Genomic DNA, 17351 nt, shown 5'->3' with positions numbered 1-17351 from the left:
GCTGTGTCGGGGTCCAAAGGGAGTCAATTCGGTTACCAGTGTCTCAGGACATGGGGGTGTCATGCAGGAGTTAGGGCATGCCACAGACAGCACCCCTTCACCGTGGTGAGCAGGGGCGCTGGGGGGGAGGCCCTGGCCAGGGTCTGCACCCCCCAACCCCGTCCCCACTCAGGATACCCGCTTGGTTTTACAGAAGATCACGGAAGGTGTGGGACGCGGGTGGGAAGAGAAGGAAGAATCTGGAAGAAGAGGCGGTCAGCAGAGCTCCCCTTTCACCTCAGGCCGCGTTCGTGTTCCAGGGGCGCCCCAACAGTGCGCGTCCGCCGCGGGAAGGGCCCGCGCCGAGGCCACGCTGCTCCTCCGCTCCAGGCCGGCCACCTCCCGAAGCCAGACGTCTCCCGAGGGAAATGCCAGTGTCCCCCCAGCTCCCCGGGCCGAGCCCGGCCGGCGGCGGCCGCGCGTGGACACCGAGCGCAGGCCCGGGACGCGCCCCGGGCTCCGGTCCGCTCCCCGCCGAGGCGCAGCTCCGCGTCCACAGCGCAGGACCCCGGCCCGGCCGCCTCCCGCGGCGCCGCTCCTCCCTCCTCCCTCCGGCCGGGTCGCGTCAGCGGCCGGAGATTTCAGGCCCGGGCTGCGCGGCGGTCACATCCCCGCCGCCGCCGAGGACGCGCGCCCCGCTTCCCATCGGTTCGCGGCCCTCCCCGCACCCCCGGCCCCGCAGGCCCCGCCTCCCGTCCCCGCCGCCGCCGGCCCCGGACGCCGCGGCCCGCACCCTCCCGCCCAGCCCGCGGCGCGGGGGCCACGCGGGCGCCGGGGCCGGGAGGCGGGGCGGCCCGGCGGCGGAGGCGGAGCGGCGGCCCGGCGCGCAGCCCCTCCCGCTCGTCCTCCCGGCGGCGGCGGCGGCGGCGCGGCCATGGAGGTCTACATCCCGTCCTTCCGCTACGAGGACAGCGACCTGGAGCGGGGATACACGGTAGGCGCGCGCCGCGAGGGCCGCCCGGGGCCCCGCCATCGCGGCCCGCGGCCTCGGGCTCCGGGGGCCCGCAGCGGCCGGGCCGCCGCCGCCGGCCCTGCGTGGGGCTCCCCCCCCTCCGGCCTCCTCCCGCGGAGCTCCCCTCCCGGCCTCCCCCCCCTCCGGCCCCGTGCGGTCGTCTAGGAGACGCGCCCCTCCCCGGCGCCGCGGCCTGGGCGCCCCGACCCCCGCGCGGGTCCCTTCGTGTCCCGCCTCCCCCCGCGGGGCCGACGCTGGCCGGGACCGCGGCGCCCCCCCGCCCCCCTCCGCTCCCCTCCGCCCGCCGGAGCCGCTCTCCCGCGCGCCCGGCCTCCCGCACGCCCGCCGCCGCCCCGCCGCGCCGCCCGCCCTCCGCGGGAACCCTCTTGCGCGGTTCCCCCAGCTTTTCCCCTACGCTCCTGCCTCCCGCCATGGCAAACGCGGGGCCCGGCGAGCACCTGCTTCCCACCCAGGCCTGGGCCCGCCCCGCACCGGCGCGGCCGGGGAGGCCGACCTCGGGGACGTCCGCTTCACCTGCTAACACTGCGAGCTCCGGCCTCTCGGCCTGTGGTCTGCGCCGCGGGGCCGTGCGGGGCGGCGCCTGTGCGGGAGGCCGGGCGCGCGCTGCGCCGCGGGGATCCATGCGGGAGGCCGGGCGCGCGCGCGCTGCACCGCCGCGGGGGCCGTGCGGGAGGCCGGGCGCGCGGTGCGACGCGGGGATCCGTGCGGGAGGCCGGGCGCGCGGTGCGACGCGGGGATCCGTGCGGGAGGCCGGGCGCGCGCAGCACCGCGGGGGCCGTGCGGGAGGCCGGGCGCGTGCTGCGCCGCGGAGCTCCGTGCGGGAGGCCGGGCGCGCGCGCTGCACCGCCGCGGGGATCCGTGCGGGAGGCCCGGCGCGCTCGGCACCGCACGGCCCGGGTCACCGTCGGGCGCTCGCCCCGCGGCGCTGCTGCGGCGGTTTCAGTTGTGGAAGCGCTATGGGCATCTGTGCACACTTAGGCTGGGACCGGGCGCGGGAGCATTGCCGTCTGATCTGATCGGCAGTTAATTTGCTCACTAGTGCGCATCAGGCGTATTAATGCGGTCAGTGCGTGACACTCTTAACCATCCTTGTCTTAGTATTGCTGTGCGATTGCGGCAGCCCCGGGGCCCGTCCTTAGCTTTTTAACCCTCCGCCTTGCAAGCCGCAGCCTCCCCTGGGCCTTCGCTGGCCAAGTGCGTCTCAGAGTTTCAAGGACCGTTCTGCTGGGGCTGGCTTTGAACCGCAGTCCTCGGACGTCAGCCATCTGAGCAGCTAGGACTACAGGCGTGTGCCTCCAGCGCCCTGCTCTCATTGGAAATCCCACTGGAGAGGGAAGATTTAGAACTTAAAGCCGTGGTTAGAAAACACACAGACTAGAGTGTGTATGGGCTTTCCGATGAAGTAGACTGCTTGTTTGAAGTGGGTCCAGGCATGGGGATGGGCGGGGAGCTCTGGTAGTACCCTTATTTATAGAACTCCTCCTCTGGCTGGTAAGTGTGGCCAGATACTCTCCGTCTTCTTTAAAAATAGACACAAACGATCCTCGTACTAGGGATGTTGGTCAGTGGTCCAGTGTTCCCCGAGTTGGCCTAGTTTGCCAACAAGAAACTCCCCAACACACTGGAACTCATCCAAGGAAACCCAAAACCTTAGCTGTCTTCCACTCTTCCCGTAGCCATCTCCCGGGCATCGGCCCAGGAGCATTCTTTTTGTATTTGAAGAGAAAAACACGTCTGGTGAGGGGGCTTCGTCTTCAGAGAAAAGATCATGTTGGTTGCCATAGTCACGAACAGCAGAAATAAGTTTGGTGTGTGTGTGTGTGTGTGTATGTGTTGGGGGCTTGAACTCATGGCCGGTGCTGTCCCTTAGCTTTTTCACTTGAGGCTGGCACTTTGTTACTTCAGCCATACCTCTGCTTCTGGCTTTTCAGTGATTTTGGTGAAAAAAAAAGAATTTCTCTGACTTTTCTGTGTGAGATTGGTTTTGAACTGCGACCCTCGGCTTGCAGACTCTTAAGCAGCTAGGATTCGCTCCTGGTGTGAGCCACCAGGGCCTGGCTTCAGCACTTGTTTAAAATGAGAAGATCTGGGCCCCCCACCCAGAGTTTTCATGCGACCTGTTGCTAGTGGCTGTGTTTGTGGTGAGGGCTCTTATCAGGCTGAGCCACCATGCATGCCCTTGACAGGACCTTGCCATGTAGTCCAGGCTGGCTTCCAACTCACGATCCTCCTGCCTCAGTCTCCCCAGTGCTGGAACTCCTTGGCAGGCGCCCCGAGTACAGTCCCTAGCAGTCCTGCCCCTCCAGCCCCAAGGAAGAATAAAATCACACCCCATTCTAACAAATTCACAGACAGGTATGTTAAGAAGAGGTAAATGAATGGCTGTTTTTCCTATTAAAGATTTCTAGTCCTCAGAAAAAGCAGAGGTAGGAGAATGGTGATCTTAAGGACTTCTTTCCCTCTGCTTTGAAAACATTTTTTTTTTTAATGCTGTACTGGGACTTGAACCCAGAGTCTTGATCTCTAGTTTAGATTTTGCACTCATGGCTGGGGGCTCTACCACTTGAGCTATACCTCTACTTTTATGAAAACGTTTATATACGGGCTGGGAATGTGGCTCAGTGGTAGAATGCTTCCCTAGCATGCATGAAGCCCTGGTTTTGATTCCTAGTCTTCATCAATAGAAAAAGTCAGAAGTAGTGCAGTGGCTGAAGTGGTAGAGTGCTAGCCTTGAGCAAAAGAAGCTCAGGGACAGTGCCCAGGCCCTGAGTTTAAGCCCTAGAACTGGCAAAAAAGAAAAGGAAAAAGCATTTTTATATATGGTCAGGCACCTACCAGACTCTGGATTGTCAAACTGGTTTGCCTGTCTGTTGTGGGTAAACTCGCTTCTATGATGAATGTTTGCACGCCCTTTACAAGTTTTCTTTTTTTAAAAAAAAAATCTGTTGCTCATAGATTGGGAGCCACAATGTTAGGACTGTGATTTATTTTTCCTTCCTGAGTTTGTACAGCAGCAGAGAGATAACTTTAGTCCCTTCAAGCAACAGGATTTTATAATGATGCAGCCATGATTCATTCAACAAATATTAACCAAGAGAGTGCTTGCTGGATGTTTATTTTAGGCGCTAGAGATACAGAGCAGTGGATAATATTACAGCTAAAAAAAATTACCAGAATTGAAACTCACAGTCATACAATCTCATTCTGCATCTGCCTCTCGCTGTGTGGGGTATTGCTGATCAGGTTGGCGGGGTCCTCGCTGAGTGCCAGGTTTGGACTTGATGCCAGGAACCTATGAGGTAAGTGGTCTCTCCTGGTAGAACTTACCAGGAGGGAAAAGCTACAAGTACCTTGCTGCGGGATAGTGATGTAGGAGTCTCAGGCCAAACTACCACCAAAGAGCTCTTCAAATGCAAGAAATAAACCCATAGAGTCTGTATAGAGATGATAGTGTCCTAGTTGGGAAGCAGGTGTTAACAGTTTATACACTTCAGTGTCAAAAATGCCGGTTAATCTTAGTGATTATGTTTTTGTATCAAACTATAACGAATTCACAGATAGATGGTGGCCCCTCACTCCTCTAGAGGCTGAGAGCTGAGCCTGACTCTTTAATGCCAGTTCTATGTGACTCTTATCTCCAATGAGCCACCCTCTCCCCCCCCCCCCCCAAAAAAAAAGCCTCAAGCAGCGTGTGGCTTAAATAGTGGAGTACTTGGCTTTGAGCTGAAACAGCTAAGTGAGACAGAGGGCGAGTCCTAAGTTCAAGCTGGGGTACTGGTATCAGGAAAAACAAAAGCAAGTTTAAAGTTCAGGCACGGCTCTTCTCCTGCTGGAAGGCCTCTGTCCTAGCAGGAAATGGCAGGAGATGTTCTTGGACTTTTCTGTGTATAACTCAGGCTCCTTGCCTTCGCCTTGCCAGTGCTGGGATTACAGGCATGTGGCACTGGTCCTGCAGGTTGTTTGTTTGCGATGGTCAAATCTTGCTCTGCCATTCCTCTAGCGATGGACATCTTTCAGTTCTGACCCGGATGAAATCTTCAGCTGACCACTCGCAGAGGGTCTTTGCATAAATAAGATACCATTGTTTGTCTGGACGTCTGCTGACAGATGAAGACCTTTGCTGTCTTAACACCTCTGTGCAGTTAAAATAACACACCTTTGTACAAGCTTTTGTTTGTTTTTTTTTAATGCCACTACTACAATTTCTGTAAAACATTAATTAGAAGTGGCACTTTCAGGGCCCCTAAAGTTTTTCTACCTACTGCTGATATTTCAAAAAGCACTCCCACACCCTGCTTGTGGTACAGAGGACTTTGTGTGTGTGTGTGTGTGTGTGTGTGTGTATGTGCCTGTATGATGTATGTATCCATTTACTTGATGCCACCACTCGAGTTTGAACGTAGGGCCTGATGCCCACACGTGCAGTCAAGGCTTTTGCAATCAAGGCTCTGCCACTGGAGCCCCACTCCCGCATCTGGCTTTGTGTTTGAGAGGTGGAGGTGTGCATCTCTGAGATTCCTCTGCCCTGGCTAGTTTTGAATCTTGCTCCTCAGATCCCAGAGCAGCAGGATTCCAGGAGTGAGCCTCACTGGAATTTTCCGGTACAGCACGGAATTTTGCTGTTAAATCAGCCTCTTCCAGAGCTGAGATGGTGGAGCTGGTGGGAACGAAGAAGGTGGAGTGTGCTCCAGCCAGGGTTTGCCCACCTCCAGGCATGTTCCCAGTGGGCCTGGGTGCACTCAGGTCTGTCCTCAGCCCTGCCCAGCCCTGAGCCCTGCCTGGCCTGGTGAGCTGGGCTCTGTGGAGTGGCTGGGAGAGGAAGGGGAAGGGGGGGGGGGGGTCAAGGAATGCTGACTTTGAAATCTGACCCTCATTTTGCTAGCTTGTGGGTTTTAGAAAGAGGAAATGCACAGCAAAAACCTCATCTCTCCTCTTAGGGAAAAGGCATTTTATACTTACACACACACACACACACACACACACACACACACACACGAAAAACCATTTTTTTTTTTGGCAGGTGGAACTTACTATATAGCCTGAGATGGCCTCAACTTCAGTTCCGAGTGCTAGGATTGTAGGCTTATACCATGCATTCAGGTGAAAAGAAAATTTGGTGTGTGTGTGTGTGTGTGTGTGTGTGTGTGTGTGTGTGTACTTGACTTCAGGGCCTCTTGCTTAGCTTTGTTGTTGTTGTTGTTGTTGTTGGTTGATTGGTTGTGGGGCCTGAACTCTGGGCCTGGGCGCTGCCCCTCAGCTCCTCAGCTCAAGACTAGCCCTTTAACTCCACATAGAGCTCCCCTATGACCCAGCAGTCCCACTTTTGGGCATTTACTCAAAGGTTTACAAACAAGACCACACTAAAGCTACCAGCACAACTATGTTTATTGCAGCATTATTTACCATAGCTAAGATCTGGAACCAACCCAGATGCCCCTCAGTAGATGAATGGATCAAGAAAATGTGGTATATATACACAATGGAATTCTATGCCTCCATCAGAAAGATGACATCGCCCCATTTGTTAGGAAATGGAAAGACTTGGAAAAAATTATATTAAGTGAAATAAGCCAAACCCAAAGAAACATAGGTCCCATGGTTTCCCTTATTTGCAATATCTAGTATATATATGAGTCAAGCAGAAAAGGTCAGATAAGGTGACGTTAGGAAAATGAACCCTAAGATATGTATTTTAAATGTTTTTTTTCTTTCATGCATTTGTTTCTAACACAATTATAAAATTATTTCTATGTTGCTTTGTATGTCCCTCCCCCACAGTATAACCCCTGCTTTCACTGTATTTGATGTCGGTATAATTTGTGGAGGGGAAGGGGAGAAACAAGTCGTTTAAATAAGGATACAGGTGGACCTGTTGCAACAATGAGAAGTACAAGTCATGTCAAAAACGAACTTTACAACTTTGGTGGGGGGGGGGGAGGATTGGTTGGGGGGGCAGGGGGAGGATGGGAAGGGATGGGAAGGGGAAACAAAGGAGGAGCCTGCAATGCTTGATAAGAAATGTACTCATTATCTTGCCCATGTAATTGTAACCCCTCTGTACAGTATTTTCACAATTTAAAAAAAAAAAAAAAGACTAGCCCTTTACCACTTGAGCCATAGCTCCACTTGCAGTTTTTTGAGTGGTCCATTGGAGATAAGAGTCTCCCAGACTTTCCTACCTGGTCTGGCTTTGAACTGTGGTCCTCAGATCTCAGTCTCCTGAGTAGCTAGGATTACAGGCCAGCACCCGGCTTGCTTAGCTTTTTCACTTAAGGCTGTTAAGCTAGCATTTGAGCCACACCTCCACTTCTGGCTGATTAACTGGAGATAAGAGTCTCTAAGACTTTTCTGTCCTGGCTGGATTCCAACCTCTATCCTCAGATTTCAGCTTCTGAGTAGCTAGGCTTTACAGGTGTGAACCTTCCACTCTTCATCAGTTAAAGGTGACTTCTAGCCCCGGCCTAGTGACTCACACCTGTAATCCCAGCTACTCAGATCCTCAGATCTGAGGATCATGGTCCCAACCAGCCTTGGCAGGAAAGTCTGTGAGACTCTCATCTCCAGCTAACCACCAAAAAGTCAAGCTTTGAACACAAAAACTCAGGGACAGTGACATGCCCAGCCTCCTCCCCCCACCCCCCACCCCCACCCCCGCCCAGTTCAAACTTCTCTGCCTGTCTGCCTGTCTGTCTGCCCGCCTGCCTGCATTCCTTCCTTCCTTCCTTCCTTCCTTCCTTCCTTCCTTCCTTCCTTCCTTCCTTCCCTCCCTCCCTCCTTCCTTCCCTCCTTCCTTCTTTCCTTCCTGAATTTAGGAGAGGACACTGTAACAAAATGAGACAGACTTCAGTATTAGCGCTCAGGGAGGTTGCTCCCTCTATCTGCTTTCTCGGTGGTTGGCTTGGAAGTGTGCTTCCTTGAGAGGCGGTGGAGTGCTGCCTCTCCTGGTTCTCTGCGGGGCCTGGTGCAGCGGGATGGGGGAGGCTGGGCTGCTCTGGGAGAGGCTGGGCCGCTCTGGGGCCGGCATCTTGTGTTGAAGCAGGAGATGAGGTGGGGGATGGGAGGAGCAGGGATTGGAGGGGTGACTCAGAGGAGCCTCCTAGTCTGGAGGACTCAGACCTTGGTCAGTGAGGTTTTAAGGAAGGAAGTAACGTGATTAGCTTTGCTTGAGAAAGTTGGCTATCTCTGTCAGTTTCGCCTACCGGGACAAAAATACTCTCCATGGGGTAGTTTCTAAATAACAGAAGTTCCTTGTTCCCAGGCTCCTGGGCTGGGAAGGCCAGGCATCTTTCTACTTGTTTGTTTGTTTGTTTTTTGCTTTTGTAGTCCCTGAGACTTTCCTGCCCAGGCTAGGAACCACGATCCTCAGCTCTCAGCCTCTGGAGCAGGCGGGATTGCAGGCGTGCGCTACCTGTCCAGGTTCCTTGGCAGTCACCTTCCACAGCTCACCTTCACACACCATCACTTTAGAGTTCAGATTCCAACCTTGTGACCTCAGAGGCCACCTGCAGCCTGGCAGTGGAGAGAGACATTTGCAGACTAGCGGCTTGGAGGGGATGGGGCCTAAGCCAAGGCTTTGGCTTCAGTCACCAAACAAGCGGAGCTGGGCCTGTCCATTGTGAACCGGCTGGGGTTTGGTGGCAGCTGTCTGATCTTGAGGTGTAGAGTAGACTGAAGTCTGGACGAGGAGTTGGGCTCAGGGTGGCCCTTCAGCATACGATTGGTGACGTCTAGGGGTATGGGTAGGATTCTCTGCTGATTTAAGAATTAAAAGGCAGGAGAAGGTTTAAAACAGTGAACACGCTCACTTGAAAATGCATAGTCAGTCCATAGAGGGTGCTCCAGGGGACCGTGGTATTGGGGTTCCTGCCATGTCTCTGAGCTTTGCGTTGACTGCTTGATGACTTGTGCAGTTGCTATGCTGGCTCTTTCCACTGGGAAAGGGAATTATGGGAAAAGTGTCATGGTGGGCCATACGTATCAGCCATGTGTCATGTCCACCATTTTTTATCCCTATCTACTTAGCACTTATTCATTCTTGCTCTCAGATGAAAAACATGGAGTGTGAGAGGAGAGAGAGAGCTGAGGGAAAAGGTCAGAATTATTTTGTGTGTGTGTGTGTGTGCGTGTGCAGGTGCTTGCGCTTGAACTCCTGGTTTGAGCACTGACCCGTAGCTTTCTCTTCTTAAGGCTGGTGCTCTACCACGTGAGCCACAGCTCCACTTCTGGCGTTTTGGTGGTTCTTTGGAGATAAGAGTTTTGCAAACTCTCCTGCTCAGGCTGGCAGGTCTTCAGCTCTGATCTTCAGATCTCCGCCTCCTGAGTAGCTAGGATTACAAGCATGAACCACTCCTCCCCAGCAAGTCCCAGAACTTTTGTGAGCCAACTAGTCCCAGCGCAGCATAGATGGCAGGGACCTCATGCATTTGAGGCTTAAGAATAAGAGTGAGGGGCTACATGGGTTTTGGGCCGGGAGTGTGGCTTAGTGGTAGAGTGGATCTTACGCACTGGATTAGACAACTACTTCTAATTTCACATACATTACTAGTAGCCCGCTGCCAATAATCCTTGCTATTCAGGAGCTGGAGATAAGGAGGGTCCCAGTTCTAGGTCAACCCAGGCAAAAAGTCTGTCTTCAACAGGAAAAAAAAAAAAAACAAAATCGGACAGGATGGCGCTTGCCTGCTGTCCCTGTTAGGAGTCCGTGGGGGTATTGGAGTCTAGGCCAGCCTGAGGCAAAAAGAGAGCGTCTATCTCCAGAAGAACCTGGCAAAAAATAGCCAGAGCTGTGAGTAAAGTGGCAAAGTGTCTGCTTATTAGCCAACATGAGAGGCCCCGAGTTCAGAGCCCAGTATTGCAAGAAAACAAAACCGGAGATAGATCACCAACTATGCATCACCCAAAGAGCTGCGATCCTGTGAAGTTTCATCTTTCACAAAGGTGCCTAACCCTCCACTGATGTTCTCCTGAAGTCCTGACAGAGCAGCTGAGTTTCTTGGTGTTGGTTCTTCCTGGCGTGATGCCTCTGCCCTGGCGCTGACGGGCGATGCACCCTCGCAGCCTGGCCTTCGCTTCCCTCCTTCCTCGCTTCCAGGAGCATTTTACTTTTTCAAGTGGGAATTAACCTTTGTGATTTTAGCATTTGGGGTTTTAACTTTTGGGGGTTGTGGGTTTGGGGATTTGTTTTTTTATTTCCAGTCCTGGGCTTGACCTCAGGGCCTGGGTGGGCACTGTCCCTGAGCTTCTTTTGCTCAAGGTTAGTGCTCTTTCACTTGAGCCACGGCGCCACTTCCAGCTTTTTCTGTGTATGCGGTGCTGAGGAATGGAACCCAGGGCTTTATGCATGCGAGGCAAGCGCTCTACCACTAAGTCACATTCCCAGCTGGGATTGTGATTTTTGCCTCCAAGTGTTGAGGTGTTTTGGGTTTCAGCATTTGAGTTGTGGCACTGGGGGCTCGTCTCTGTGGGTTTTGATCGGCGGGGGCGGCTGATGCCAACACGTTCTCTTGATCCTGGGCTCTGCCAGGTGCTCAGTGGATAGACGTTGCACAAGCCTCCTCCCTACGCAAGGCAGCTTTGCACCTGTGTGACCACACGTGGCGACACACGCAAGAGTCCATGATGTTTCCACTGGTTTTTGGATCAAAATGCCGAATGGGGCAGCATTCTGGGTCTCTTCAGTATATACAGTACTCTTAGTTCATTCAGCAGCTCTCATTTAAAAAACTTTTGCAGTGGCTGGGCGCTGGTGGCTCACGCCTATAATCCTAGCTACTCAGGAGGCTGAGATCTGAGGATCGCGGTTCAAAGCCAGCCCGGGCAGGAAAGACCGTGAGACTCCTATCTCCAATAAACCACCAGAAAACTGGAAGTGGTGCTGTAGCTCAAGTGGTAGAGCGCTCGCCTTGAGCTGAAGAGCTGAGGGACAGCGCCCAGGCCCAGAGTTTAAGCCCCAGGACCGACAAAAAAAAAAAAAAAAAAACTTTTGCAGTATTTCAAAGCCAATCTGAGGCATGATATAAATATTTTTCTATGATCTCTGACAGGTAATAACCCCGCCTCCTTCCCCATGGCACTAGGGATCGAACCCAAGGCCTCACATATGTTGGCCAGTACTCTGTTACTGACTTATAACCTTCACCCTGTATTCAAATTTTACTTTGCCTGGACTGGTGTTGAACTTACAATCTTTCTGCCATGCCCTCTTGAGTAGCTGGGATTATAGGCATGAACCACTGTGTCAAGCTACACTATGTATTCATCCATCCATGTCTCCATCCGTTTATGGCGCAAAGTCTCATTGTGCAACCGAGGCTGGCCTGGAACGTGTGCGCTTTCTGCCTCAGCCCCCTGAGTGCAGGGAAGACAGGATGCACACCACTCCTGGCAGAAAGTTTAAACAATACCAAAATGTAAATATTACTGTGATTGGAAGTATCTTAATATCAACAAATGCCCAGTCTTTAAACAATTGCAGTTTAAACAGTGATGTGCATTTTATTATTAGCAAGGTGTATATACATACATATATGTATATGTATAGATAGTTGTTTTGTCAGTTGTGAGGCTTGAACTCAGGGCCTGGGCACCGTCTCTGAGCTCTTTTGCTCAAGACTAGCACCCCACCACTTTGAGCCACAGTTGCATTTCCGTTTTTCTGATAATTAATTGGAGATCAGTGTCTCACAGAAATTTCCTGCCCAGGCTGGCTTTGAACTGCGATCCTCAGATCTCAGCCTCCTGAGTAGCCAGGATTCCAGGCGTGAGCCACCAGTGCCCAGCCAGCAGTGTATAATGTTGACAGTGAGGCTGACAGGCTGAGGGGCCTGGCCTGGCCCCTGCAGAAAGAGCATCAGTTGTTTTCAAGCTTGGAGTAACTTCGACCTAGTGACAGAATAACAGACAGTGTTGTTGTTGTTGTTATACTACAACATTCAGAGGAAGAGAGGAATCGTCTTCCTTCACATTCTGTTAGCAGTCATCTTCTCAGACAGTCCTGTGGCCAGCAGCATTCTCTGTACTGATTGGTGGAGGCTCAGGCCAAGCCTGCCACCCAACCCTACAGGCATTCGGTGGGAGAAGGGCAGAGGGTGCCACTGGGCCGCAGTGCCCACAACAATGCCCTTCAGTCCTCCAGTGCAACTATGTGTCAGGAGAGAGATCTTTGTATAATGGGGCCGTAGCTGGTGCAGAGCCTCGTTCATGATAAGCGCTCAGCAGAAGCACACATGAGATATTTGCTGGTTGAATTCATCAAACATGTGACACATGTTCCTTACCCCCAAGGATTAAAACAGTAGAGAGAGAGGCTAAGAAAGAAGTTCTTAACAAACTTAGAATGATTGCTACGTTTATTTCAGAACCAAATTAGGGCTGCTGGTGTTGCTTAGTGGTAGAGCACTTACCTCGTGTGCATGGAGGCCTAGATTTCATGGCTAGCACGGCACAAATAAAAAGAGAGTGCAGTGGCTCATACCTGTAATCCTAGCTACTCAAGAGGCTTAGATCTGAGGATCATGGTTTGAAGCCAGCCTGGGTAGGAAAGTCTGTGGAACTGTAGCTCAAGTGGCAGAGCATTAGCCTTGAGTTAAAAATGAAGATCAGGGACAGCACTCGGGCTCTCTGTTCAAACCTCAGGACAGCACAAAAAAAATGTAATTAAAGGGCTGGGAAGGTAGCTCAGTGGTAGAGCGCTTGCCTTGCATGCATGAGACCCTGGGTTCGATTCCCCAGCACCACATAAGCAAAAAGGAAAAAAACCGGAAGTGGTGCTGTGGCTCAAGGGGTAGAGCGCTCGCCTTGAGCTGAAGAGCTGAGGGACAGCACCCAGGCCCAGAGTTCAGGCCCACAACCGGACCCCCCCCAAAAAAATGTAATTAAATAGGTGTAAGAGGAGGAAATTTTATAATAGGGTCTTTAGAAAATGGCAGTTGCAAGTTTCTTTTTTTCTTTTTTGCCAGTCCTGTGGCTTGAACTCAGGGCCTTGGTACTGTCCCTGAGCTGCTTTTGCTCAAGGCTAGCACTCTACCATTTGAGCCACAGTGCCATTTCTGCCTTTTTCTACTTATATGGTACTGAGGAATTGAACCCAGGGCTTCATGCATGCCAGCTAAGCAAGCATTCTACCACTAAGCCACATTCACAGCTCCTGCAAGTTTATTTTCACTGAGCCTGAAATCTTTCCTTTTTTATGTGTTGGGAGGGTCACTCATTCCCCGGTGTGTGTGTTGTTTGCTTAGGACTGCATGGTTACCAATTGGTGGCTTTTGGTTTTTGTTTTGGTGCCAATACTGGGACTTGAATTCAGGTCCTGAGCACTGCTCTTTAGCGTTTTTTCCTCAAAGCTAGCACTCTGCCACTGGGATCCCACCCCCATTTCTGGCTTTTTGCTGGCTCATTGAAGATAAGAGTTTCAGCCGGGCGCTGGTGGCTCACGCCTGTATTCCTAGCTACTCAGGAGGCTGAGATCTGAGGATCGCGGTTCAAAGCCAGCCCGGGCAGGAGAGACCGTGAGACTCCTATCTCCAATAAACCACCAGAAAACCAGTGGCGCTGTAGCTCAAGTGGTAGAGCGCTCGCCTTGAGCTGAAGAGCTGAGGGACAGCGCCCAGGCCCAGAGTTCAAGCCCCACGACCGGACCCAAAAAAAAAAAAAAAAAGAGTTTCACAGACTTTTCTGTCTTTGCTGCCTCCAAACCAAGATCCTCAAATCACAGCCACCTGATCAGTTAGGATTATAGGTGAGAACAGGTCTTTCTGCAGTCTTCCTTGTTGTACCGGTAGTATTGACTCCAGGTAGTGTGTCGCTGGAGCAAGCATCGTGTGTGTATTTGATTCTACCAGCTAGGGTCACATTGCTGGCAAGGGGATTGTGCTGGCTTCTGTTCCTGGCAGCTTCCGGGGGAGCTTGCCAGTCCAATGTGTGTCGTGCTGTGGGACTCCTGCCGATCTGATAGGTGAGTGGCCACGTCTCAACACGGTTCTTACTGATCGTACAGATTTGAATTATGTGGGGGTTTTTGTTGTTTTGTTTTTGGTACTGGTTCTGGAGCTTGAACTCAGGGCCTGGGCGCTGACCTTAAGCTTTTTTTGTTCAAGGCTTGTAGCTTTTCCACTGGAGCCACAGCTCCATTTCTAGCTTTTAGCTGGTTATTCGAGGTAAGAGCCTCATGGATTTTCCGCCTGGCCAGGCTTCAAAGTTTGATCCTCAGATCCTGAGAAGGCAGGGCTACAGGCACGAGCCACTCTGGCCATAAGACAGTTTTATTTTTTATTTTTTTATTTTTTTTGGTCCAGTCATGGGGCCTGAACTCTGGGCCTGGGCGCTGTCCCTCAGCTCTTCAGCTCAAGGCTAGCACTCTACCACTTGAGCCACAGCGCCACTTCCGGCTTTTTTCTTTTTGCTTATGTGGCGCTGAGGAATCGAACCCAGGGCCTCATGCATGAAAGGCAAGCGCTCTACCACTGAGCCACCTTCCCAGCCCCTATAAGACAGTTTTAAACATCAGCCATCTCCTTAGAGTTGCTGAGGTTCTATTAAAGCAGTATGCAGTGTGGCACCGAGAATCAAAGCATCCCATTAAAAGAGAAGCAGTCCCTTGTTGGCTAACTGAAATCGTTTCAGCCTGGCTCATTCGTCTACCTGTGGAAGGTAGCACTGGGGGAAACTCTTGACTACTGGATGGGAACCGCACTCTCCAGCTACTTTGTAAATTATTTTCCTTCTTGTGGGCGTGGATGGCATTTGAAGTATGCACAAGTCCTCTTGCTGCTGTTGATTTGAAAAGGTTAAGTGTGACGTGTGTGGCTGCTACTCTGGAGACTTGAGAGCTGAGGATTGGGGTTTGAAGCCAGCCCAGGAAGGAAAGTGATCCCCAATTAACCAGCCAAAAGCTGGAGAGCTGAAAATGGAAGTGTGGTTCCAGTGGTAGGGAGCACCAGCTCTGAGCAGCAAAAGGCAAGGGACAGACAGCCCAGACACTAGAGTTCAACCCCAGTACCCCCCCCCCCTCTCTCTCTCACACACACACACACACACACACACACACACACACACACACACACACACACACACACGATTCCATGAGGCAGGTGGGACAAAACCTCACTGGCATTGAGCTGGCAGCGGGGGTAGGCAGAGCTGAGAGGTGAGCAGAAGTCTGCCTGTTTACAAAAGGAGTCATTTGAGGTGGAAGGAAGGGCCCGGGGAAGGGTAGGAAGGAACCGCAGGGGAGACAGTGGGCCTGGAGTTGGAAGTGGAGGAGGGAGAATGGTTGCAGTAAGAGGTCATGGCAGAGTCAAACAAGCCGCCTTGTTTATTTAATAGGCAAAAAATAAACATGATTGACAAAAACCACGAGGATAGATGTACGGAGGCTCTAGTATTGTGACTGAGACTTTAGGAGGCCAATTTGGCCTTATTTATTTACTTATGTGCTAGTACAGGGCTTGAACTCAGAGCCTAGGCCTGTCCCTTAGCTTTACTCCTTGAGCTACAACTCTCCTCCTAGTTCCCAACCCCCACCCCCTGCCTGGGCTGTGGTTCTCAGACCTCAGCCTCCTCAGTAGCTAGGATTACAGGGGTGAGTTCCTGGCCCCTGACTTTACATTTGTTAAATGAGATATTTACGCCTTGAGAACCTTGTCCCCAGCGCACAAGGATCAACATGGGAAGTTGTTTCTGGAGCCCCGTTTACAGCGTCAAGAGAAAGTAGAATCAAGTCATCTGCTTTTCCACCACTCTTTCTTGCTGTATTGGCAGGCCCGCCTCTGTTTCCCAGGGTTTAGCAGTGACAAACACAGTTGAGTCTGCTGGGGCAGAAAGCTGACATGGGGAAAGAAAGAAACCTGCTAATTACAAGGGAGAGATGCTGTGTATAGTTTAATTAAGGAGAAAGATAAAAGGAGGGAGGTGAACCACGTTGGGCGTGGTGGGTGTGGTGGCCCAAGCCTGCCATCCTAGCTACTTGGAGGGCAGAGATTGGAGGATTGCAGTTCATGGCCCCCCCCCCCCCCCCCAGGAAAAAGACTTCACTGGGCCGCTGTGGCAGGCAGGTGGGGTCTGTCTGCTTTCCTGTCGCTAGGGGAAGCCAGTGGCTGGGCATGGGGACATGCCCCTGTCACCCCAGTGACTTTGGGAAGCTGGAGTAGGAGGATGGCAGTCCTCAGCATAAATAGATCCTGCCTCAAAATATCCCACCTAAAAAGGAGCTGGAGGTATGGCTCAAGTGGTAGAACGCCTGGCTGGCAAGCTGAATGTAAGCCCTCATTTGGGGGTGTGGGAAGAAGCCCTGGCTGTGAAGATGGGGGCCTGCAGGAGGCACAGGCTGAGTCGTGAGCTTGCGTGAGAATGTTCGGGGATAGGCGGGTGTGTGCTGTGTGTTTTCGGAATGGAAAGGAGGCCATTGGGGGTGAGGATGGGGGAAGGGAATATTGGGTGGGGTCGTGTGGGGTGGGGGTGATGGAGGCTTCATGAGGTGCCAGTGGTGGGTGGAGGCCTCAGGACAACAGGAACAGAGATGCCAGCTTCCACTCTGCCAGAGGCCGGCAGACAGACAGGTTTCACAAAGACCGACCCGGTGGGTTCTTGCCGAGCGAGTTAGCGTTGGCCTTTGTCCATTCCAGACGCTCAGGCTCTGTCAGGAGAGCGCAGTGTGCATCTGGAACGCACCGACGCCCTTCCAGAGCGGGGGTGGAGCCTGAGACATCCTTCTCTCCCCATGCGTATTGGTCTATTATGATACAACATCCCTGAGTCTTAGGTTAGGGGAACAGGGAGGGGAAAAGGGGAAGTTTGCTAACCTAGTCCGGTTGACTAGGTTTGTTGGTTTGTTTCATTATTTGTACCAATACTGGGGCTTGAACATGGCCTGGGTGCTGTCTTTTAGCTTTTTCTCTCAAGGTTGATGCTCTACCACTTGAGCCATAGATCCATTTCCAGCTTTTTGGTGGTTAATTCAAGATAAGCTTCTCTTGGACTGTGCTTCCTAGGTTGGCTTTGAACCAAGATGCTCAGATCTGACCCTTCTGAGTAGCGAGGATTGCAGGCATGCTGCTATACCCGCCCCCATACATATCTTTATTCATAAACATTATTCTCCTCTTGTTTGTTTTAGTTCGGATTTATGTAGCATGGGAGAGGTTTCGGTTATTTTGTTATCTGAAACTTACTTAAACCATGTCCTGTCTTTCTTGCAGTTGGAAGCTCTATTACAATCTTGTATTCCAGTGGTTTGCTTTGCTTTGCTTTGTTTTTGAGACAGGATCTTGCTACATAGCCCAGGCTGGCCTCAGACTTTCGTCCTACCTGTTTCAGCCTTCTGAATGATGGGATTACAGGTGTG

The 17351-nt window shown here is 52.4% G+C and overlaps 1 protein-coding gene across 4 annotated transcripts in view; it reads left to right on the top strand.

Annotated features, from left to right (window-relative positions):
• Positions 1-871: 871 nt before the first annotated feature.
• Snx24 (sorting nexin 24) overlaps positions 872-17351 on the top strand; it is a 119772-nt gene continuing 103292 nt past the window's right edge. For 3 of the 4 annotated variants that reach the window (XM_042674495.1, XM_042674496.1, XM_042674494.1), the window contains exon 1: positions 872-973. In XM_042674495.1, the coding sequence (XP_042530429.1) occupies positions 914-973 (60 nt within the window). In that variant the 5' untranslated portion in view covers positions 872-913. Of the gene's footprint in view, positions 974-4235; positions 4312-17351 lie in introns of those variants that run through there. The other variant, XM_042674497.1, reaches the window with a different exon arrangement.

This window comes from Dipodomys spectabilis, unplaced genomic scaffold (genome assembly GCF_019054845.1).
Source record: "Dipodomys spectabilis isolate Male_0828 unplaced genomic scaffold, ASM1905484v1 ptg000019l, whole genome shotgun sequence".
NCBI classification, from domain to species: domain Eukaryota; kingdom Metazoa; phylum Chordata; class Mammalia; order Rodentia; family Heteromyidae; genus Dipodomys; species Dipodomys spectabilis.
The sequence above is the reverse complement of the archived record's forward strand: the minus strand, read 5'-3'. Positions and strand labels throughout refer to the sequence as shown.